Source organism: Quercus robur, chromosome 7, assembly GCF_932294415.1.
Source record: "Quercus robur chromosome 7, dhQueRobu3.1, whole genome shotgun sequence".
NCBI lineage: Eukaryota > Viridiplantae > Streptophyta > Magnoliopsida > Fagales > Fagaceae > Quercus > Quercus robur.
In genome coordinates, this window is record NC_065540.1 from 21641471 (window position 1) to 21665423 (window position 23953).

General features: G+C 34.3%; 2 protein-coding genes across 2 annotated transcripts in view; one reads left to right on the top strand and one right to left on the bottom strand.

Moving 5' to 3' along the window:
- The window catches only part of LOC126692741 (uncharacterized), a 95363-nt gene that overhangs the window by 35271 nt on the left and 36139 nt on the right, over nucleotides 1–23953 (bottom strand). The gene's annotated exons all lie outside the window — the stretch shown is intronic.
- Nucleotides 5985–23786, top strand: LOC126692740 (ubiquitin carboxyl-terminal hydrolase 8-like). Its single transcript, XM_050388457.1, has 13 exons — nucleotides 5985–6392; nucleotides 7194–7400; nucleotides 12732–12870; nucleotides 15123–15182; nucleotides 15295–15390; nucleotides 17745–18101; nucleotides 18222–18362; nucleotides 18452–18622; nucleotides 19341–19598; nucleotides 19894–20039; nucleotides 20971–21510; nucleotides 21739–22012; nucleotides 23324–23786. The coding sequence occupies exons 1-13, from the start codon at nucleotides 6037–6039 to the stop codon at nucleotides 23438–23440; spliced, it is 2862 nt and encodes a 953-aa protein (XP_050244414.1). The 5' UTR covers nucleotides 5985–6036; the 3' UTR covers nucleotides 23441–23786.

The following is a 23953-nucleotide window of genomic DNA, read 5'->3' on the forward strand; positions in this document are numbered from 1 at the left end:
AAGAGAACTAGTATCAAGCTTGTTCAATAAAAGTCTTATCATGGCATCATTAGTACTACAATTATTAACAGTTATTGTGGACAAATTCCTATCAATGTTCCACTCTAAAAAACAATCAACGAGGACATCAGCAAGAACATCTTTACTGTGTGGAGAAGGAACATAAACAAACTTAGAAAAATAATAGGAATAATTATAACATAACTCAATAAACACTATGATCAATGACATATGGTACAATTCATATGGTTTAATAAATTTATCATTCATTGATCAAAGAATTACCTTAAAACCAGGCTTTGCAACATCCAAGTGTGATCGATAAAGTGAGCAAAAATGATCATAAACTATCTCTTTTTGTTACTCGAAATCTACAATCAGTTGTAATTGTTATCCTACTTCCATTCTTGTCTGTTATCTTCAAAGGGTTTTCCATTTCATTATCATAGATTTTAAGAATGTCACTCTTCAAAGTGTTTCTTGAGATAGGTTTAAACAAAGGTTGAAGAAAACCCACAAATTCTCTAAACCCAATATGGTCGACCATTGAAAGTGGGTATTCATGTAGGATGACCATACAAGTAAGATTACTCCTCACTTTGACTTGATCATATTGGTAAGGATTTGAACTCATCATTTCATCCACCTTATTTTGTTGTTTAATTAATACTTGTTGTCGCATATCCCTTATATCTTTATGATCCGTTTAGATTGAGGAAGAGGGAGGAGGAGTAGAGTAGAGTAGAGTAACAAAATTAGCTTATTTTTAGCCAACTCTACTTTACTCCCCTTCACTCCCCTCCTTTCCTCCTCTATTCAAATAGGCCATTAAACTTTAACCGTGGATATTTTCCAAAATGATTACACAAATGACTTGTGTCTTGGCTAAAATCACCCAAGGAAAGCTTGCCACAATAATGGCATTGGGCTTTAGATTTCCCATTAACTTTCTTCCTTGTAAAATACTCCCAAACATCTGAGGTACAATTTCTCTTTCTACTTGTATCCACATCCTCATTTTCAGCCTCTTGCTCTCCCTCTTCCTCTGTCTCTTCTTGTCCCTCTACCTCTAGGTCCTCTACCACTAAGTCCACCATTGGGATTTTCGGACTCCCAATTGGTTCAAAAGTTTAGGAGTTAGGAATTCTATCAATCAAAACAAATATTTACAAATTCATTATTACACATACTTATTATTTAATGGGCACAAATTCATAATTACACATATTCACAAATTCTATTAATCCAATCATAATTAAACATGATTAACTACAAATTCAAACACTTAGTCATTGTTTAATGGGCATAAAGGTGATGGTGATCTTGAGAGTGAGTTGGCAGAAGGCGACAATGGCGAGGGTGATCGTGAAAATGGCAAAGGAGACTGCATAGTTGGCAAGGGACAATGTGTGGTTCTCAAGGGAGAATCGCCTGGCGAGGGAGAACTAGATTTTTTGTGTCTCCCATTTCCCTTGTAGGCACTGCATTCACAACAAACATAAAAAAATAATAAATACAATTTCTTCCATTGCATTCACAATAAGCACAAAAAAAAAAAAATTATTCAAACCTCAAAAACCCTATTGCATAGTGATCACTTCCTTTGCAAATTTGTAAGACAAACCCAAAAAATCAACTACAAACCAACTAGCCCTAAACATTACTCAAACACTGACTTGAGAGTGACTGAGACATCAACAGCCCTAAACATTACAATGAACTACAAACCAACTACAAACACAAATTTAAAAACACAAACAGCAAGATTACCCATTAAGACGGAATCTATGTTTCTCAAAAATTAAAAAAAAAAAAAAAGATTCAAAATCAGAATTTGTGTTCTGAACTTCTGATCTATGAAATTAAGAGCAAAAAAAAAAAAAAAAAAAACCAAAGGCCGACTAATTTAAACCTAACCCATCAACAATCCAAATGCAATTTAAGACAATAAACATGATCATCAAAAAACAATACCCAACGATGTCATTAACAAACCTAAAGTTATTAAAAAAAAACATAAAACTAAAAATTGTACTGAAACAATATGATCGGTGACCTAATCCCTTAGTTTTTAACATTGAATTGCATTTAATCACAAAGTATTTTACTAAAAATAACATTTTATAAATTATTAAAAAATAAATAAATAACTAAGAAGCCCCTTTCATGCAATAAATAATAAATCGTAAACATAGAGCTTAAGGGATTAGATTGAGGGCTGTGAGCAATGAACCGGTGACGAACTTAAGGGTCGGCGGTGACAGAGCTTGAGGGCCGGTGGTGAGATTGAGTGATGGCTGGCAGTGACAAAGCTTGAGGGTGAGACTGGAGAGTGAGTGAGATGGGCGGCAGGGCTAGTTGAGTGAAATGAGAGGAAATTAGGGTTTATAAGTTTATATATATGTGTGTGTGTGTGGTTTTTTTGGTAATTTTACATTTAAGCAGGTCGAGTTTGGGTCCGGGTTCGGGCCAGGAATTACCAAAACCTGAACCCGACTCGGACCTACTTTGGGTTTTATTTTAAAAGCCCAGACTTTACCCTACTATTTATCGGGTCAGGTAAAACCCAACCCATTAGGGTCGGGTTGGGTACTCGCGGGTCAGGTAACAATTGCCATCCCTAACACTGACGAGGACGACGAGCATATCAACGGGTAAGAACACTTGTCCTCCACAGTATATGTGTGTTCCCCACTCATGTATCCCAATATGGAAAGAATTTGCACTTCACATTCGAAGACCCTACTACATGTTCGTATCTTCCCCGTATAGGAAGAAAAGCCCTAAGATCTCGGGGTCTTAACTCCAAATCTTCTCTATAAGGAAAGATCCTACATTCAAGGGATCTTGGTATGCCCTACGCCACTATATAAGTACCAAGCCTCCTTTTCCTTAAGGTACGTGAAATTTCCTAGCTCTTACACTATTGAGTTTTTGGAGATACTTCTATCACTAACTTAACCTTTGGATGGTCTTTGGCTGGCACCCTACCGGTTCTATTTGTTGGTTCTTTGTTCTCTTATTCTTCAAGTACCGTAATTGGAGCGTGTGTGGACGATCAGCTCACTGGCGATTTTTGAGCTTCATTAGTACCCACCATCCAAAGATATCCTCACATTAATCTTACTAGCAAACTTGACTTGCTTTTGTTCAGCCTTTAATTCTTCAGGCATTTCAAGATTTTACCACTTATAATCTACTTCTTATAATCTTTTATCCATCATATGAGAAGGAAGGAAGTTTAAGAATCACATGAACATGTATTAGGGTTGATTAACTCTCAATAGATAGACAGGTATTAAGACCTGCAGTTTCAGTTTTTCTTGAGTAATCTTGTATCTTCAATAATACCACTTGTTATTCAAATCAAGGTCTTATTGAACACACTTAAAAACTGATACTCAATTACATAAAAAGTGCATTTTGCCTATAGGATATGTCAATCACATAAAATATAAACCTTACAAATCTCAACTTAATATCAAACAATGGTTAACAACAAGGATGGACATTTTAACACAAACTGTATTATAAAGTTTTGCTCCAAACATGTTTAGAGCTTTTGGCTTTAATCCCCAATAAATAACATGTGCTCCTATCATGGACATTGCATATGATTCATTTGGTTGGTTGAGTTAAGTGAGTCATGTGTATTATACATGATAATGACTCATATTATCTTCCTATTGGGAGTTGAAATCAATGGCTTTAGACATGTTTAGAGCCAAACTTTTTCCAACTTATGATGAGTATGGTTACAACTTTGTGCTTTTTGCCTTTTGTCTTAACTTGATTTTAATAATATAATTTTAATTTTTTTAGAAATAAGTTAACTTTTAACTTTTTTTTTTTTTTTTTTTTTTGTCTCACATTATGCAAATAAATTATCGGAAATAAGCTGTTCTCAAATGGACACTTATTAATATAAAGATTAAAGTTTTTTTTTTTTTGGCCAAAAAATCATTTCTATATCTAAAGTTTGCATGGAGTTTGTTTTTCATCTCTAAATTTTAAAACATTTATTTGCCATCCTTAAACTATTCAAACATTTCACCATTCATTCTTTAACTATTATGTCATTCATATTTTAGCCCCTAAACTATTACAAACAGTTCTTTAAAAAGTTTAGGAACTAAAAAACAAAATTCATAAATTTTTAGAGATGAAATGAAATACGAACTTTTTTGTTTTTTTTTAAGAGAAAAAAAATTTAGGACAAAAATAATCCTTTAGCAAAAAAAAAAAAACTAAAATTAAACATATAAACCTTTTATTTATTTATTTATTTTTCCTCCAGGGACAATTAAGCTTGAAAGGCTATACGACGCTTGGGTTTGTACTTGGCCACGTCTGCTAAATCAGAAAGTGGATCCAACAAATCTGGGACCATCCTGCTGCCACAATTCCATAACGGATACCGGTAATCCGACCCACCAAGAAGAACCATTTAGATCATATCACCGTACTCTCTTCCCAAACGCGTGCACGCTACCCCTTCTCCCTGTATCACCAATCAAAATGCAAAATCTATATTTTATTTTATTTTATTTTTTAATGGAAAAGTAAAAATTACACCCCCTTAAAATTTTGCATTTCGAAGAATTTTGAACTTTACCATTTAAAATTTTATTTTGGTTGTATCAGTCATTAATAATCATTACGTCTATATTTTTTGTTAAGTGTCACATAAATTTACTTTGTGTGTTTAGTTTTTTTTTTTTTTTATTAAATAGAATGATGTTATATCATTTTTGTACCCTAAAAAAATTTAAAAGTTATTAGGTGGTAAAAGAGAAGTACTACAACTACAATATTTTCACAACAAACCATAAATGACAAGTTATTATTAGTTATAATTTGAATCTACAACTTAAATTACTTTTTTGCCCACCGATAATAACCAATAATAACCTGTCACTTAAGATTTGTTGTGAAAGTATTGTAAAAATGTTATGAACATAATATTTCTCAAATTAAAAATAACATAGCATAATGACATTATTTTATTAGATGAACTAAACACACGTGACCAAGGTTGTCAAAATCACGATCTGGATCCTACAATCCTACGATTTTACGATCCTACCTATCCAAAACGATTCGGATCTTTCAAAGATCTTTGCAATTGTTCAAGATTGGTAGGATCATACGATTCTGACGATCCCAAATGATCCTGATTTCTTGTAATCATCTTTAACTTGACAAAAGACTCAATTGGACCCAAATGAAAAATAACATCCCAATAAACCAAGTTTTGCTATTCTAATTTAGAGAGATAGAGTTTCAATTGGATCCAAATAAAAAATAACATCCCAATATAGTGTTACGTTTTGAGGTTTTTCTCCTCTTTAAATGATGCTTACAAATGAATATATGGTAATTACATCAAATGGATGCACATTTTTGGTTTTTTATGAATGAATGTATATTTTATGTGATTATTTAACATACCAAAATATAGTTTTTGTTTTTTTCTCAAATAATATAGGATCTTACGATCTACGATCCAATCCTACAATCCACGATCCCACTTACAGCCCACGATCATATGTAAGATCCTGATTTTGACAACCTTGCACGTGACAAACTTATATAATACTTAATAAAAAATATAGATGAAGGGTTTGTTGATGCAAATAAAATAAAACTTCAAGGATAAAATTCAAATTCTAAAACTTCACGGTTTAGTTTGTAATTTAATATTTTATTAAATATAGATAAGATAGAATTTTAATCTGCATAATTCTCTATTACTAAATTAACACACTAATCCAACTCTATATAAATCCAAAAATTCTTTATTTAATGACAAAAATTTTATCCGATAAGCTAACTGGAAGTTCCAGTGTCCAATTTCCAACGCCAAAGCAAGTCAAATTTAATTAACCCAAAAAAAAAAAAAGTAAGTCAAATTTCAACGTACACCACCAAAAAAAATAAAAATAAAATAAGGGAACATTTTTGTGGGTGTGTGTGTGCGTGACTGGTGTGGTGTGGGGGCAAAAAGCAATAACGCATCGGTCACATAATGAGGCTATGACTCGTCGTCTCTATGAAAAGCTCCGACTCTTATCATCGCATTCGCAGCAACTCTTCTTTTCTTCCAGACTCACTCGCTTCCTCTCTTTAAAACTCCCTCACTTCTTCTCTCTCTCCTCCACGCTCCAACTCTGCAAGTCCCTCGCACGCGCCTTCGCTTCCAAAACCCTAGCGTTCTTCTCCTCCATGGACGACCCCTTCTCCTCCCTCGATGACCCCTGGTCCGATAACTACCGCTCCCGCCCCCTCCGTACTCTTCTCGACGGCGACGACGACGACTACGACTTCGACGCCTCCGCCTCCGCCTCCGATTCCAATTCCGCCATTGACAAGCTATACTTGGTTCCCTACAGGTATATTCTCTACTCGCTCGCCGAAAATGAAAGTCTCTAGGTTAGGTTTTGGATTCAGGATTTTGCTGAATTAGGGGGAATGATTGCTTCGTTTTCTTGTGCTTTCAGCAATGCAATTTGAGTATTACTGTTATTGCTTTTGCATTTGTACTCTCTCTATGTTGCTTTTTTTTTGGGGGGGGGGGGGGTCAATTTTGTGAAGGAAATTTAACTACTTTATATTATGGTGTAAATGTATAAACTCTTTGGAATAGGCTTTATGAAATGTATAAGCTCTACTTGGTTTCCCATAGGTTAGGTTTTGGATTTTGGAATTTGGTGAATTAGAGAAAGGAAAATGCTAGAGCTACAAATTTTTTTACAAACAGCTTATGTGGTGAGTGGTTATTGGTAAGTAAATTTGTCTGTGGTGTGCTTTCTTGTGCTTTAAGCAATGAAATTTGAGTTGCTATTGATTGCTTTTGCATTTATAATTGTTTATGTTTTATAGGTTTACTGTCTAGGAGTAGCTTTTTATGTTAATTTGGTGAAGGAAATTCAGCTTCTTGGTAATTGTGGTGTAAATGTATAAACTCTTTGAAAAGGTAATCAACAAACCAAGATTAATCTAAAAATTGTTTTTTTATTAAATATAGGTAGTCTTTATGCAATGTTCTTCTATTTTATTTCATTCTAATATTAAGAGAGAGCATCCAGCGAAATAATGCATTTCGGAAAAGTTTTTGTTGTAACAATGCATTCAAGTAGGGAGCATGTCTTATTATGTGGCCTCCTCAATTCAATTGTGTATTGAATTTTCAGGTGGTGGAAGGAGGCTCAGCGTGATGATGATAATGAAATAGGAGGTGTTTTATACTCTGCGTCATTGAACGATGACATTGAGTCAGAAATTGTACTGGATTTGAGGAAGAAAGAGGATTCTAGGAATGCTGAAAAGGAAGAAGAAGGGTTTTCCGGCTGTGAGTATGCCTTGCTCCCTAAACCAATGTGGTTATGGGCCCTCAAACGGTGAGCATGCAAACATTTGCTTCTATGTCCCTTTGATTTGTTCTTTTTCCGAAATGCTTGTGGTCAAGAACTTGGTTTGATGATAAATAGCAACCATAGGTTGAAACTATCTCTTAAAAAAAAAAAAAAAAATCATAGGATCTTTGGAAATTGTCTAAAAATCAAATTGAATTAACCAATTTTTTTAAACCTATCCCAAAAAAAAAAAAAAAAAAAAAAAAACTCACAAGAGATAATGCATTATGAGAATTTGATAAGTGGGTTGGAGATAACACGCTTAATAGGCTCTATCCTCAGTTGTATGTGTGTTCTAACGACAAGGAAGTTTACATTTCTGATGTTTTATGCTACCAAGAGGGTGGTAACGATAGAAACTGGAATTTGAGATTTCATAGGAATTTTCATGAAAGGGAATTAGGGGCTGCCTTATCTATCCTTGAGTTCATTCAATCTCGGATCCCTAGGGGTGGTGGGATTGACACTTCTCATTGGTGTCTCAAAGGGAATGGCATGTTTGATACCCGGTCCTATTACAATATCATTAGGGGTGCAGTTGCTTCCAATTTTCCGTGGAAGAGTGTTTGGAAAGCTAAGATCCCTAGGAGAGTGGCTTTTTTTGTGTGGATAGCGGTTCATGGGCAGATCCTTACTTTGGATAATCTTATGCTTAGGGGGCGCATTTTGGTGAATAGGTGTTGTATGTGCCATCGGAATGAGGAAACCGTGGATCATCTTCTCCTCCATTGTCCGGTAGCTCACTCTCTGTGGGTTTATATGCTTCAGAACTTTGGGATACATTGGGTCATGCCAGGCTCTGTGGAAAACTTGGTGTATTGTTGGAGTTTTTGGCTGGGAAAATTTAATTCAGACATATGAAATTTGATTCCCGGCTGTTTGATGTGGATTGTTTGGACGGAAAGAAATCAGCGCTCTTTTGAGGACATCGAGAAATCCTTGGTTCAATTACAAGCTCTTTGCCAGAAGACTTTATTTGATTGGTCTAGGTGTTGGGGCTTCTCGGAATGCTCCACTATCTTAGAGTTTATTTCTTCTCTTAGTATTGCTTTTTAAGTTTTTCCTTTTCGTTGTTTGCTGTTTATTTTGTTTATTGCTTTTCCTTGTGTTCACCATCATGAACACCTTCTATTGGCTTTCGTCTGTTTTTTAGTTTGTTTTAATAATATTCTTATTACCTATCAAAAAAAAGAGAATTTGATTTCTTCTGTTTCTAAAGTTTTTTATAAGTAGCTATCACGTGATTAAAATGGTTCTTACAGTATGGAATAATAATTTACAAGAAGATTGGGGTGGAAAGTATTTGTTTAGATTTTAGATAGCTTTAATATATGTTGTAACTAAGTTGCAGAGTTGAAGTATTTTTTTTTTAATGTCCCTCTATCCTTCCCCTGAAGAGTTCTGTTTAGTTTTTCTCCCTGTTTATTTTTTGAGAGGTTGGTATATTTTAAGTCTTGGTAGTTAATTAAGTGCCTAGAGTCTTGGTTTATTTTTGTAATTCAATAATGGAAAATTTTTGGCTCTAAACATGCTTGTAGCTATCTTGTTTCAACCTACCATGTGATAATTGAAGATACCATTAATATGTAGTTTTAGTTACATGACTTTTTTAATGTCATGACTTGTTTAAATAATACACATGGATATTCTTATAATTTTGCATGTAGTAGGATGGAAAAGATAGCCCCAAACATGGTTGGAGCTAAACTTTGTCCTTCAATAATTGGCATTTCCCAAGTCATTTAGAATTAGGTTTCCTTAGTCGATTAGAATTAGAATTAGGGTCTAGCAGTCTATATTAGCATAGCATTGTTCTCCTTATTGAGATATATTCCTAATGGCCTGGTGCTAACTTTAGGCAACCCTAGGTGCTGACTCCTAAGGATTTTTTTTTCCTTGCTTGTCGCTGACTCCTAGATTGCCTATCTTTTATTTTATGTCCTTCAGTTTTATTGTTGGATTGTTTTTGTTTTATCTTGTGTCAACCAATAAAGAAAAGGGTGAATTTGTTATAACAAGTTGGGAAGTCAGTGTTGTTTCTCCAAAACTTGGGGTGTTTTTTCACTAGTTCTTCTCACTTGTAAACTAGTGTACTTTGTGCTGCCTCTGCTTGATGTGTGTGCGTGTTGGGGGGGGGGGGGGTGGGGAGAGGGAGGTTGTGATGAATAATAATATTTTTATTGACGAATCTCAGTATACAAGAAATATACTAAGAAAGAAAAAGAACTGTCAAGACATAGAACAACTATCAATGAAAGTAAGCAAAGAGAGAGAAGAGAAAGTGGACAACAAAGAGGGAGGCAACTTTAATTCTCTTGAAAGTGTTAATCTCTTAAAGTTGCTTGAGCACCATTTAAGGGACTAGACTACGTTAGGCAGCATATGGTGAGCGATGGGTCACTTGTTTGCTTCTGGTATGATGTATAGTGTGGAGTTTTTTCTTTGCAAGAACAAATTTTGAGTTTGTTTGCTTAGCTATAGATGTGGATTTTTTGTTGCTTCATATATGAGTAGATTCAAGATTGGAGGGAGGAGTGCAGTGCTGGAATCTTATTTTGTAAGTGATTCTTAGGATTGAGAATTGGAGTTAGTAGCTAAGTTCTTTTGACCTTGTATACACTCATTTTCCATTTGGTGACAGGAGGATAAGGTAGGGTACTAGGGTGGGGCCTATCATGTATTGAAAAATATGATGTTAATAACTACTATGCAGCTTTGAGACAAAATTGGGAGCTTTGGTTTTCATGGAGAAATATATGGAGGACAAGGGTTTTGTGTATTGTTGTATTTTTTGGTGGTTTGGATTGCGGCATTGTGAAAAATCAACATTAGAAAATCTTTGGCAGACTTGCTTTGTTAAGGAGTGCTCTTTCGAGCCTTCCAACATATTACCTTTATTTACCATCCCCATGCATGTGGAGGATAGGCTGGAAAGGATTCAGAGAAATTTCTAATCCACCTCGGAGGGCAAGTTTAAGTTTTGGTTGGTGGCATGGGATAGGGTTTGTACACTTGTTGAGTTGGGTGGATTGGATTTTAATTTTTAGGAAAATAAGGAACTTTAACAAAGCTTTATTGGTGATATGGTTGTGGCATTTTGGCCAAGAAGCCTCACACTTGTGGTGCTGGGTGATAGAATTTAAGTGTCAAGAGGAAAAGAGGGGGTGAGGGGGGGGGGGGGGGTGGGATATAAGAGTTGGTAAAGGAACTCACAAGTGTAGCCTGTGGCAAAGGATCAAAGCAAGTTGGGATGGCTTCTTCCAACATGTGGTATTTCAGGTAGGTGATGGCAATTGTGTAAGGTTTTGGTTTGATCCTTGGAGTGGTCACCCACCTTTGAGGGACCTATACCCGACTTTGTTTGAGTGCTTGGCGAATAAGGATGTGGTAGTCTTCAATGTCTTGAGATATCAGTCGGATGGGGTGGAACGGATGTGGAATCTGCGTTTTCATAGACTTTGATGATTAGGAGTTGGAGTCAGTGTATTCCTTCCTTGATCTCATTTATTCTCAAGTACCTAGGGGGGAAGGAGGTGATAGGATGAGTTGGTGCTTGAATGGGAGTGGTACTTTTGATGTTCAGTCTTATTACCAGGTTATCCGTGGTGCGAATGCTCATTCAATTTCTAAATTCTTACTTTCCCTTCCTTTTAGTTCTTGATTCGGTTGTAATTGTTCCTTGTTTAGAGAGTTCACCATTGTGAACATGATGTTCAGTTTTTTTCAATAACAGTATTATTACCTATATAAAAAAAAAGGTCCCTAAGTGAATGTCGTTCTTTTTGTGGGAAGCTAGCCACATGGGATTAGATTTTTACTACTGATAACCTTAAGAAGAGGGGGGGTCATATTAGTGGTTTGGTGCTGTATGTGTCGGCATTTTGAGGAGTGGTGAATTACTGATCGATCCATTGTGATGTTGCTCATGCTTTTTGGAGTACAGTTTATCAGTTATTTGGTTTATCTAGAATCCTGTGTCTGCATGTTTGATGTGGTTAGTGTGGAAGGAACATGATAGTCATGTTTGAAGATGCCAAGAGATCCCTTGAGCAATTGCAATCTTTGTTGATTCATACCTTGTTTGATTGGGCTAGGACATGGGGTTGTACATTTTGTAATTCCATTTTTGAGTTCCAAAACTCTTTAGGACCTTCTATGTAATTGTTTGAAATTTTTAAATTCTTTTGTTCATCATGTGAACACAAAGTAGTTCTCATTTTTAATAAAACTTCATGTTTATAACAACAAGGCTGTTTGCAGTGTTTATTGCACATGTATCATGCTGTTGCTAACGTTCTATTTAAATTATGTTGGTTTCTTAGGTATTCGTGATTGCCTATGAGATTGGAGAGGAGAGATTTATATTATAAATTTATACCTATTTTTTCTTTCTTTCATCTTCAATAGAATTCTTCTTCTTCTTCTTCTTCTTCTTGTTTCTTTATTTTATTTCAAAATTTGCATAATATAGCAATGATATGATGCAGGACAAATTGAAGAACTTGTTTACGTGTGTTTGTGGTGGGCTTAGGGTTATGAGAACTTGTAGATCTAGGTTTAGAAACGTTTAAAAAGGATTATGGGATTGTATGAAAGAAGATAATAGAGGTTTTTATGGTGTTTTAGGGGCTGTGTGAACAGCACTCATGAACGGTAATTTAGAGAAAGAAAAGAAAAAAATAGAGAAGAGGAGTAAGAAGAGAAAAGGAGGAAGAGAGAACCCACAAAGGTCAATGTGCCTCCATGCTCAAAATATTCAACAATTTTATTCAACAACTCTCCATCTCCTTTGAATATATCAAGCACAATATATTTTTGATAAGCAATAATATTTACAATCGACAAGTACACAGGAAGTATACTAGCTGAGGTTATACAGTAGACTAGTATACCAAACCTAATAAATACTTGACTTGGACCCAAAGAAAATAAATCTAAGGTACTTAGGATCTCCTAGAAGATTTTGGACTCAACCAAATTACCAAATACCCTTAATTCATAGGAATTGCAGAAACTACAGATTTGTCCTTGATTATAAAATTGACCATAGCTAATAAAATGAAAATCCAAATGAAAAACTGTTTAAACCCTAAAAGACTCATACTTGGACCATTAAATTTTTTTTACTTCAATTGCACTTCACACATGGACCCAATAAAATAATTCTTGAATAGGGGAATTTGCAAAATAAAAGCAAATCCATCTTCCATGGCTGCATCATTATTTCTTCAGGAAAATTTCTCAACATCATTATCTTAATTTATCATTGAAATTTGTATGATATTTTGACAATGATTCGTTCAACTTTTTCTGTAGGCATAATGATCTTAGCGCAGCAGTATATCATGGTAGTCTCTGTGGTGATGGAGATTCTTTGCAGGATATCTTTCCTATACAAATTAGGCTTTTTGTTTTGTGGGAAACAAATTCATTGGTGGTGAAAATCAGCCAAAAGGTCAGTTTTGCGAAATATTCTTCTATTCTTGTTTCCACTGCCTTCCACCTGTTATAGTAGTCTTGTACCTGCCTTTTGGATTTTGGTTGGTGAATGGTTGGATCCTTTCCCAAAGTTGGATAAACCTTGCTTTTCAGAGCTCATTATACCAGCTGTTGTTAACAAATATAATTTTCATTGGCATACAAACTAGGTATGCTTTTAAAAGCAGTGTTATTTAATTTCTTCATGATTCCACGGTTTCTTCCAACCCCCATGGTATGGCGTCTAGCTTTGTAGTCTAACATAGGAAACTCTAGTAGAAGAGTGTTTTGGAATTGAAATTATTGAATCATGGGATCTTTTTAAACTTATAAGTGAAATGGGTAGAGGTTTAGCCTGTTCAGGCAGCAGATTAGATACTTTTTAAATGAAATGTAAGAGAGGAAGAAGAAAATAGAAATGTAGCCAATCCTAAGCTATAGGAATGAAGCCAATCACGCATTATAGCAAAGTATCAAAGTTGTAGGAAGATCTGCTGTGTTATTCTCTCTGCATTGATACATAGTCTTTGTAGGCTGATGTTACCTCTTTATTCTAATTATACTAGTGGTTGAATTTAGAAATTGTGTGTACTTGAAGATTCCACTGTGTAATCATATTCGAAGTAAGACAGATTGACCACATCTTTGCTCTGTTAGCTACATACTCTAGAAAATTAACAAAACTAGATAGAGAGACCAATAATGCTCGTTTCTTATTGGACTAACATCACTTTCTTGAAACATCAGGGACTAAAAGCACTCAATGTAAACTTTTTAAGGACCAAAAAACTATTTTGGCCTTGTATTTATTTTATTTTTGTTCTTTCTTTAGTATTTACATACAGGTTGGTTAGCCCTAGTTCAAGTAGAATCTCTCTCTTTAACACCCACTAGGTCATGTGTAACTTATTAATGAAAAATATTTTTCATGTTCATGGGTTGTGCTCCTGCTTCTAATGAATTCTTATTCATTAAAAATTGTTCCTATAATTTTGGGCCTCATCATCAATCTACAAAGATTGAATGCAAGGGTCAATCAAGCGAGGATGAATTAGTCTATACAATACAACATATATCCTGGCTGGATTAGTAGTAGCTTATTTCAAAGCTCTTGATTGGAGGTAATTAGGTGAAAGTTAGTCAAATTTGTGTGGATGGCCAGTTAACATATTAATAATTGCAACTTTGCAATATATACACACACACACACACATATTTGGATTAATTTGGTTCCAGCTTGTTTGATGTGGTTAATTTGGCGGGAGCGTAATAATCGTACTTTTGAAGATATTGTGAGATCAATAGATCTTTTGAAGCCTATACTAGTTAGGACCCTATTTAAGTGGGGTAAAATTTGGGGTTTTACACAATGTATCTCCATTTCTGAATTTCTTCTTTCTATTGTATCTCTTCCTGTGGTACTTGTATTCTTTTTAAGTTCAGAGTGTTCACCATTGTGAACATGATGTCCTTTTTATGAAATAAATCTTTGATTACCTATCCAAAAAAAAAAAAAAAAAAAATTTGGATTAACAGTAAAACAATGGGAATGATGTGGTTTGATGCATGTTTGTTAATATAATTGTTATGGGTGATTCAGAAGGTTGAACTTCTTGCTTGAAAATTTTCAAATTTTATTTAATAATCCATTCCCCTGTATAGGTTTGCGTTGGCCTCTTTTCCTCTTTTAGGTACCGATTATTGCGTCCACGTTTGGATGCAAAACGCGTTTCAGGCCTTTTTTTTTTTTTTTAACTAGCGCCTCCTATGAACAGTGCAAATAGGCATATCTACAGTAACCCTTTGGTGAACAGTAAAATTTTTATTATTTTTTTTTTTTCAGTTTTCAGCAAAATAAGTGGTATCCAAACTCACCCTTAATATTCTTTATCAATAAAAAAATCCTCTCTTTTTTTCCATAAAAATAATCCTTTATCAATTAAAAAAATTCGACACTTTAATTATTTATTTTGTGAGCACTTTGTTTTTTATATTTATTTTTATATTTTATATTCATCTCTGTTAAGTCACTAAACCTTGCAATTTCTGATCTAGTGCATAGATTTTAGTTGCACCGGAAGTATACATTGATTTTTTGCCTAATTGCAGGTGTAACTTTACCCAATAATTCATTGATTTACCTTTCATTGTATGTCTTAACTTTTTAATACCACCGGAGTATTATAAATAAAGTTCCTCTTGTTTTTGACATTAGACTGCATTTTTCAGGACAATGTACTTGAATTTTACAAGAGAGCTTGCAAAATTTTCAGTTCCAAGTCTGCTCCTGTGAGTTCTCTCTCTTTTTATTTTGTGAATGTGTTGGTGTTGGGGGGGGGGGGGGGGCATGATGGTGATTTAGCTTAATGATATTTACTGGCTGTGTCATTTGATTGCACAGTTAAATATTTGGGACTTCTCAGGGCAGACAACACAATTTTTCTTGGAAAACAAAATAAATTTGCTTAACGAATCTTCTGGACAAGCAGAGAGAGAGGTAAGGTTAAATTATTTGAATACTGCCATCTTGTTAAAATTTCATGTTCTGGTGCAGCCGTGGAAGATTAACTTGCTATTACTTGGCAAATTCACCTATTCAAGAATTATTGTATGGGGTCCCATGTGAAGTCCAATTGAAGTGATAGTTGGGTGGTTTTAAAGGTCTAGGTATGAGTCTTTTAGGGTTAAAACAGTCTTTTTTATTTGGGCTTCAATGTTATTAGTTATAGTCAATATTATATTCAGTGGCAAATTTATACTTTCTGGGCATTTGGTAATTTAATTGAGTCCATAATATTCTAGGAGATCCTAAGTATCTTAGGTTTATTTTCTTTGGTTCCAAGTTACTAGGAATTCTAATACTAGGACAAGTAAGAGTTTTTATATATAACCCCTGAATACTGCTAGGGGCTGTGTTAGGCATTTGTGCTTAAGTTATGTGATTCAATGTAAGCATCACATGTTGTATGATATGCTTTTGCCATGTGGCTCACTATTAATACGCTAAAATCAGTAAAGATAATTTAGTATCTGTGAAACTCTTACTAAAGTTTCAAGCCAAGAGCCTTGTAGCCTGTTTGCATTCTCTCTATTGAGAGAACCTGGGTTCAAATCCCCCACCCCCACTTATTGTAAGCAAAAATAGTATATTGCCTGTCAAAAGAAGAAATTCAAAATAAGTTTCACTCATTATTTTAAATAGTTTTAATCATGTCTTAAATTTTTTTTAATTTTGATAAACACCTGGTTTTACATGATGCTATTACACCAGGTAACTTAATTTTTTTTTTTTTAGTTTACATATGATCTTTTGCTAACATGTCACTTTCACGGGCATAGTACTAGTCTCTATAAATGTCAAACATGGATAATTGTGTTCTTTTGTTATATAGAGGTTTAAAATTAGTTCTATTATTTGTACCTGTTTATGCCTTTTACTATTTGTAAATAATATTTTCGATTAAAAATTAGTATGCGCGTGTGTGCCTACCATATTGTGTTCCAGAGTTTCAAGAATTGATGTAATGTTGAATTGAGTCTTGGACGTTTTGTTTTTGGGAGGGGGTGGTTTCCTTCCAATTTGGATTTTAATGTGCCTTAGGGGGTTTTGGATTTTACATCTCCATTAAGCATCCGGCTTTGCTTGTTTTCCTTCCCAAATATGTATTTGGGGAAAAATAAGACTACTAATTTCTGAATCAGGATCTTTAGGTTTTATTTCAAATATATATATATATATATGTGTGTGTGTGTGTGTGTGTGTGGTTTTTGTGGAGAAATTCTACTTGCTTTGTGTTTATTAATGTGTGGAATACTGATATCAGGGCAAGAATGTTACTATAGACCAATCCTTTAGAAGATGAATATCTGATCTTAAAGAGGCTTTCAAATGGTCTGGACATGATGTGGACCTTCTTGATTCTTTAGTTTTAGTTGCTGGCCTCCTCAGGAATCAGGAGGAGATCCTTCTTTAAGAGTCATTTTGTGTAATTATCATTTAGCATCTTTTGCTTGTTTCTGCATAAAAAATATCAACAAAGATATATGTGAATACAACACTTAATAGCTTATGGACTTGTTTAGTTGCACTTTGTTTGCTCCTTGATGTCATAATGGTTATGGATGAGTATCTTGTGAGGAAAGGATCTAGACGCATTTGTATTTTCTGGGAGATGCTTTCTCATCACAACTGCTTATATTTTACAATCATATGGGGGAGAACATTCTAATCTTGCTCAACTAATAAAAAGAAAAAAAATGATCTACTTATCTTGTCTTTTGAGGTTTTTATTCCATTATGGGTGATCATGTTTGAATTTTTTGAATGGAACTGTTGGTAATTTTGTTATAATCTCAAATAGTATGGGCCCAAGGTTCAGTGTTCCATGCGTGCATCAACAGTTAGTTTAAATGCGATAAAGTGCCCTCCATCAGTCATTTTGACTTTGTATTAATAGGTCTTACAGATTATAAAAAATTACATGACCAAAGAGTTAATATACCTATTTTGTTAATAAAACATAGAGGCTGTTTAAATGCAGTTGAAATAAGTTGATAATGTTTGATTATTTACAAATTACATTCTAAATTAGTAATCTTACTGGCAGTTTGCCTCATTAATTTCATAGTTGCTTGTTATTTACCAGTTTAAAACATGGGCTTGAAAAGGGTGTTAGATTGATTGCCTTAGAGCTTGGTCTATACTTAACAATTCTCTTATGTAACTGTTGCAGTAAAAATAATCTGTAAATATGAGTTTTAACTCCATGTTTTAAATTTATTTAAGTTCTTCATGAAAATCCAATTGTTTAGTCAATATATTTGCTCATTTTTTGCATGTTGGCCATGCAGATTCTTCTTGAATTGCAAGTCTATGGGTTTTCAGATACTCTAAGGGGTATAGATGAGAGGAATAATGAGATGGCTCTAGTACAGTCCAAAATGGAAGTTCCCTTTTGCAGTGGGTCTCTTAAGATGAATGGGAGCACTGACAAAGTAGGCTCTTTATTAACTTTAACTAGCTCTTCACAAAGTGGTGGTAGCTATAGGGGAGCTGCTTCCTTGGGCTTGACAGGATTACAAAATCTTGGGAATACTTGTTTCATGAACAGTGCCATCCAGTGCTTGGTGCATACCCCAGAGCTTGTTGATTATTTCCTTGGAGACTACCCAAAAGAGATAAATTACGATAATCCATTGGGAATGAAAGTACGCACATTTATATTTATGTTATATGCAGTCTTTTTATTTAGTTGCGTTGTCTTAAATTAGCATCTTTGCTTTTTTCTGTACCTCTTGTCTCTTGTTAAATATGTTCATCTTGTTCAGGGGGAGCTTGCTTTAGCATTTGGAGATTTATTAAGGAAGCTATGGGCTCCGGGAGCTAGGCCTGTGACTCCAAGGATGTTCAAGTCAAAACTTGCTAATTTTGCTCCTCAATTCAGTGGCTATAATCAGCATGATTCCCAAGTTAGTGTAATTATTTTTCTTTAAATTATTTTTATTATTGTGTTGTGTAAGGAATATTTCCATAATATTAGAAAATGTCTATGATCTAGGAATTTCTTGCTTTTTTGTTGGATGGACTCCATGAAGATTTAAATCGTGTTAAATGCAAGCCGTATATCGAAGCTAAGGGCTTAGAGGACCGTCCAGATGAAGAAGCAGCAGAGGAATATTGGAAGAATCACCTTGCTCGTAATGACTCCATCATTGTTGATTCTTGCCAAGTGAGTTGTTATAGGAGGTTGCCATTTTGCTTGGATTGGAAAATTCTGATTTCTAGTTATGTATAGTTTTTCATTTTTACATGTGACAGTACTCACTCTGTTCCAAATTGTTGGTCCTCTCATTTTGGGTTGTCCCAAAATGTAGGCTGCTTCGAAATTTTGTTTTTTTGTGATAGGTAATAGATATTTTCATTAAAAACAAGTACATCTTGGCTTATCAAAAAAAAAAAGTACATCTTGTTCATGATGATGAACAGGCTGTACTTGAAACAAATACAAACAAATCAAATAGAAATTGCACGAAATAAATTTTGCAAATTTACCTTGTACTTATTTAAAAGTCAACTATTCTTTCACTAGAGTTTAAATCGATGAGGGTAGTTTTGGAAATATGTACTTTTTAAACTAAAAGAAAAAGCATTAATTGATGCTCCTTTTAAAAGTTGGATCTTCTAAACATGAACAACAATATGGAACAGAGGTAGTACTTAATAGTATGGCATTCTTCTTACTTGGAAGTCTTTGATGCTAATATGATTAATGCCCTCTTATGGCTAAATGTGGAAAGTGGTTAGAGCTTTTGATTATTTTGTAGGATGAGATAGAGTTGCATCTGTATTTAATTATTTGTTGTTGATTTTTTTTAAGTAACAAGAAAGCTTATAGGATAAACAACGCTTATTTTAAAATAATTGGCTTTGTTTTTCTTACATTATAGGGTCAGTTTCGGTCAACGCTGATTTGCCCTCTTTGCAAGAAGGTTTCTGTCACATTTGATCCATTTATGTACCTATCGCTGCCATTACCTTCAACAGTTATGCGGACTATGACATTGACAGTCATGAGCGCTGATGGGATTACACTACCATCTACTTATACCATAACTGTACCAGATTGTGGGAAGCTCACGGATCTTATCTTGGCCTTAAGTGCTGCATGTTCTTTAAGAGATGATGAAACCCTGTTAGTGGCTGAGGTTGGTTACTGCATATATGTTTTTGAGTATTAGTGTGTGAGTTAGCAACAAAAAAATAGTCACCCTTATATCTATCCTGTGCACTCAGTATTGGTGTGGGATCTGCCACCAATTATTTAGATGACTTGAGTGAAATTCCTACTGGCTTTTGTAGTGTAACTTAAGTTTTTCAAAGTAACATTGCAAACTGAGATGATACGGGGACCTATCACAGTGCCTGACCTCATATGACCTTTGTGTTGTGTTGTGTTGGTGGAAATTTCTTTGAACTCTGACCTTGTGGAGTGAATTGTAGGTATACATGAATCGTATGTTGAGTTGGCTGGAGCCATCTGGTTTGATAGCCTTGATCAGAGATGATGACAAACTTGTTGCTTATCGGTTACCAAAAGATTGTGAGAAATCCCCCTTGGTTGTCTTCAAGCATAAAAAAATTGAGCAGTAAGTTAAGTTAAATTCTTATTATGGTTGTTGAGGCTTTTTATGGTTGCATTTGTATAACAAATTATGACTTCAATTTGATTTTTCTGCAATATTCTATATTCTGTGCCTTCTTTTCTCCCTTTCCTTTCATGTTTAAGAAATTGTGGCAAGTGTTATAACTCAATGAGTGACATCAGATAATGTGTGTGACAACTGAAACATCTGGAATGCATTAGATAGATTTCATTATGATAAGTCTCTCAAGTGCATTTCCAGACTATCTACTATCCATATTTGAGTTCATTTACAATGTCCACTATTCATTATTTTGTCCAAAAATTATCAAATTAGTTGATAAATTAGGATGTTGATTGTAGAATTTTTGTAATTTATGTTGTATACTGTAAATGCTTTCATAGTTTAAAGAAAAAGGGTGCGCCCTTATAGGTTGTAAGTATATAAGGATATGGCAAACAAATGATACATCTTTACTCTCTCTCTCTCTCTCTCTCTCTAAGAAATATTTTCTCTAAACATTCTATATTTCAAATTAGATGTTATGATACATCCGTTGTTCTTGTATCTTACTGCTCAATATCTGTGCACTGTCATCTTGGCAGCTTTCTATAATAATTATTCTTTTTAACAAATATAGTAGTTTTTCATTTGCAAGTGTTGTTAATCAATGAGCTACACAATAGATTTTTTGGGTAATTGCTGAAATATTTGGAGGCTTTTAACTAACTGTTCCATGAGACATGTATCACAATCATGGTCATCAATGTCTTGCCATATGCATATAAATGTTTAGGTTCAACATGTTATATTTGTAAGACAATATGTAAGGTTGCTGCTATGTAAATTTGTGGGTTGTATATAATGATAAATGAAATTACTTATGAAAGAAAACATTATGATACATGAAATTATCCATATGGTCTGTTTGCAGTTGGCCTTATAACTTTCCACTAAAATGGAAGATGTTTGGTATTCCACTGGTGGCAAGGTTGCCTGATCTTTCTTGTGGATCTGATATTCGCAAAAAGTTTTTGCAATTACTCAATCCATTTTTAATGCCCATTGAAGATGTATTAAATGACTGTGATGATGAGGAAGGAAGTTCTGGCAATGAAGATTCTGATATGTTGGATGCCACTAGCCCTACGGTTTTGGATACAGATGCCGGCTCAGACAGTGAAACATTGGATGAGACACATTTGGGTACTGACTTCCAATTCCAGATAGGACGATTCTTTACTGAGATAAAGATGGATGAGCCATTACAAGTTTCAGGTTTGGCAAAGGAGTTGGAGGTGCATGTTGTATGGTCAGATAAGATGATTGATAAGTACGATACGTGCATTCTTAGCTCATTTCCAGAGGTCTTTAAGCCTCAGACGTTCATGAAGAGGCCTCAAGAGTCTGTTTCTCTGTACAAATGCCTTGAAGCCTTCTTGAAGGAAGAACCTTTAGGACCAGAAGATATGTGGTTGGTGCTTATTCTCATTTTTCGTCTCTAAATTTTTTTTGCTTGTTGCCGGTCATTCTTGACTTAATTTGATGAGTGGGAAAGAAAGTGGTTTTTAGAGCTTTAAGATGCTTGAAGTGGTTTTGGTCCTTATGCCATCACTATAGTTCTTTGACTAATGTTTTTCATATAAAAATCAAGTTGTCACTTTCATCTTGCTAATTACTTTGCGACTGTGTATATTTGTAGGTACTGCCCTAGCTGCAAGGAGCCTCGACAAGCAATAAAAAAGCTAGATCTTTGGAGATTGCCTGAGATTCTTGTTATTCATTTGAAGAGGTTCTCATACAACCGATATTTTAAGAACAAGCTAGAAACATTTGTTGACTTCCCAGTTGATTATCTGGATTTCTCAACCTACATTGCCCACAAGAATAGCCAGTTTTCTAATCATTACATACTGTATGCAATTAGTAATCACTATGGAGGTCTGGGTGGCGGTCACTATACAGCATCTATTAATGTAAGTGGTGTTTCTTTTAGTGTAGGAATTTTTACTTGATTGCCTGCTGATACGTACCTTTTATTTAGGAATATGTTGTTTGGAATCAGTGTAATGTTCTAAATATGGGATTATTGGAGAAAATTTGGGTGCTAGTCCAGAGTTACTTGACTTAAGTAAATTCAATTTGATGTGGTATTCATCATAGTGGAGGACAGTCCCCCGTCCAATCTGTTATCCTGAAATGAAAACTATTTTTGACATGCTATCTATGCCATTACTTGAAATAAGTTGCAAGTTCCAGTGTTAAGGTGGAGTCGGCAACATTGTAAGTTCAGGGAGTACTGGTTTAATGGAGAGTCACAGATCCTTTTTTAGCTTGGTTTCAAGATTATCAACTATAATTTTGTGATGAAAATTTGTGCTATGGGGGGTTGTCATAGAGGGTAAGTGGTTACACCAAAAAGTTAGTTCTGTTATATAATTAAGGCTAAAATGCAAAACTCACCCTTTATGTTTTACCAAAATTTATTTCAGTCCTTTAACTTTGCTTTCGTTCATTTTAGTTCTTTAACTTTCAAATTTATTCAATTAAGACTTTTTCATCAACTTTTATTATATGTTGTGGTTAATTTTCCAATTTTAAAAATTTTTCTTATAGTTTTTTAAATTAAAAAAAAATCAATTAATGATTGAAGAATATTTTCTAGATTTTTTTTTTTTCAAAAATTTTTAACCAAAGTTTACAAAAGTCCTTAATTGAATAAATCTAAAACTTAGAGGACTGAAATGAATGAAAGCAAAGTTAGATGATTGAAATGAATTCTGAAGAAACTTAAGAGGGTAAGTTTTGCATTTTAGCCTATAATTAAATTGAAAATGCATTGATAACATATCATATGATGTATAATTAGTGTGCTAAACGTATGGTTTCCTGGTAGTGTTGTGGTTAATCTTCCTACATAATTGCTGAATTTATTTGTTGGTATCTGAATGAAAGTTATATATATATGTGTGTGTGTGTAGTCTTTTCTTTAATGTTTCATTTTTGTAGGAATGGTAACCCATCTTGTACTCCTTCCATCACATGTATATCCCATTACAATTTTGACTTTGTTGATTTTTGTGAACTTACTTGATATGGGAGTGGCTTAAATGTCATAAAATAAAGATACAAGCTAAATATTAGTGAGAATCTGGGGATTTTTAACTCAACAATTCTGTAAAGCACTTAGATTTTACATTGCTTGCAGGAACATCTTTATATCTTTTCTATTATACTCATGGTTTCTATATACTATAGGTGCTCTAATTCTCTTTGTTCCTATGCAGCTTGGATATCGAATGTGGTATGAGTTTGATGATGACAAGGTTGATCCCGTCAGTGAAGACAGGATAAAGACCTCTGCTGCTTATGTTCTTTTCTACAGGAGAGTCCCAGATGTATAATCCAACATAGTTGTACAGTTGCAACAATTTGCAAAACAGGATCGGGCAAGCATTACCTTCTTTTTCTCCCAAACCATTTTGTAGTTATTTTTGGGAGCATCCTCATTTTGCTTACAGCTTGGAATTGGAGAGGATACACATAGAGAAAATGAACAAAGGACAAAGGATTTTACCGTACAGCTTCAAATGGGCGCCATTGGACTAGGGTAGAATATTTCAACTGCTTTGTCGTTAAATGTACATATGCTTCATAGTTCATACAGAGGGAATTCTTGATAGACCCATCAATTTTAAGATGGAAGAGCTTCCCCATAAGTATATCACTTAATAAAATTTATTGGGTACATATTTTGTTTCCTGCATTTGTTTAAATTATAATAGTTAAAAAATATTTAGTATCATGAGTTGACAATTGAAGTCTTGGCACTGTACATCAAGTTATGGAAGTTACAACAAACCATCCTTATGAAGCTGTTAGGGGCTTTCTACTTCGAAGCTACATTTCACTAACCT

Bases quoted from the DNA above. Each gene is read 5' to 3' on its own strand.
- LOC126692740 (XM_050388457.1), top strand. From the start codon at position 6,037: ATGACTCGTCGTCTCTATGAAAAGCTCCGACTCTTATCATCGCATTCG. The intron at 19,599-19,893 runs GTTGGTTACTGC...AGTGAATTGTAG, and splicing joins AAACCCTGTTAGTGGCTGAG to GTATACATGAATCGTATGTT. The intron at 21,511-21,738 runs GTTGGTGCTTAT...GTATATTTGTAG, and splicing joins TTAGGACCAGAAGATATGTG to GTACTGCCCTAGCTGCAAGG.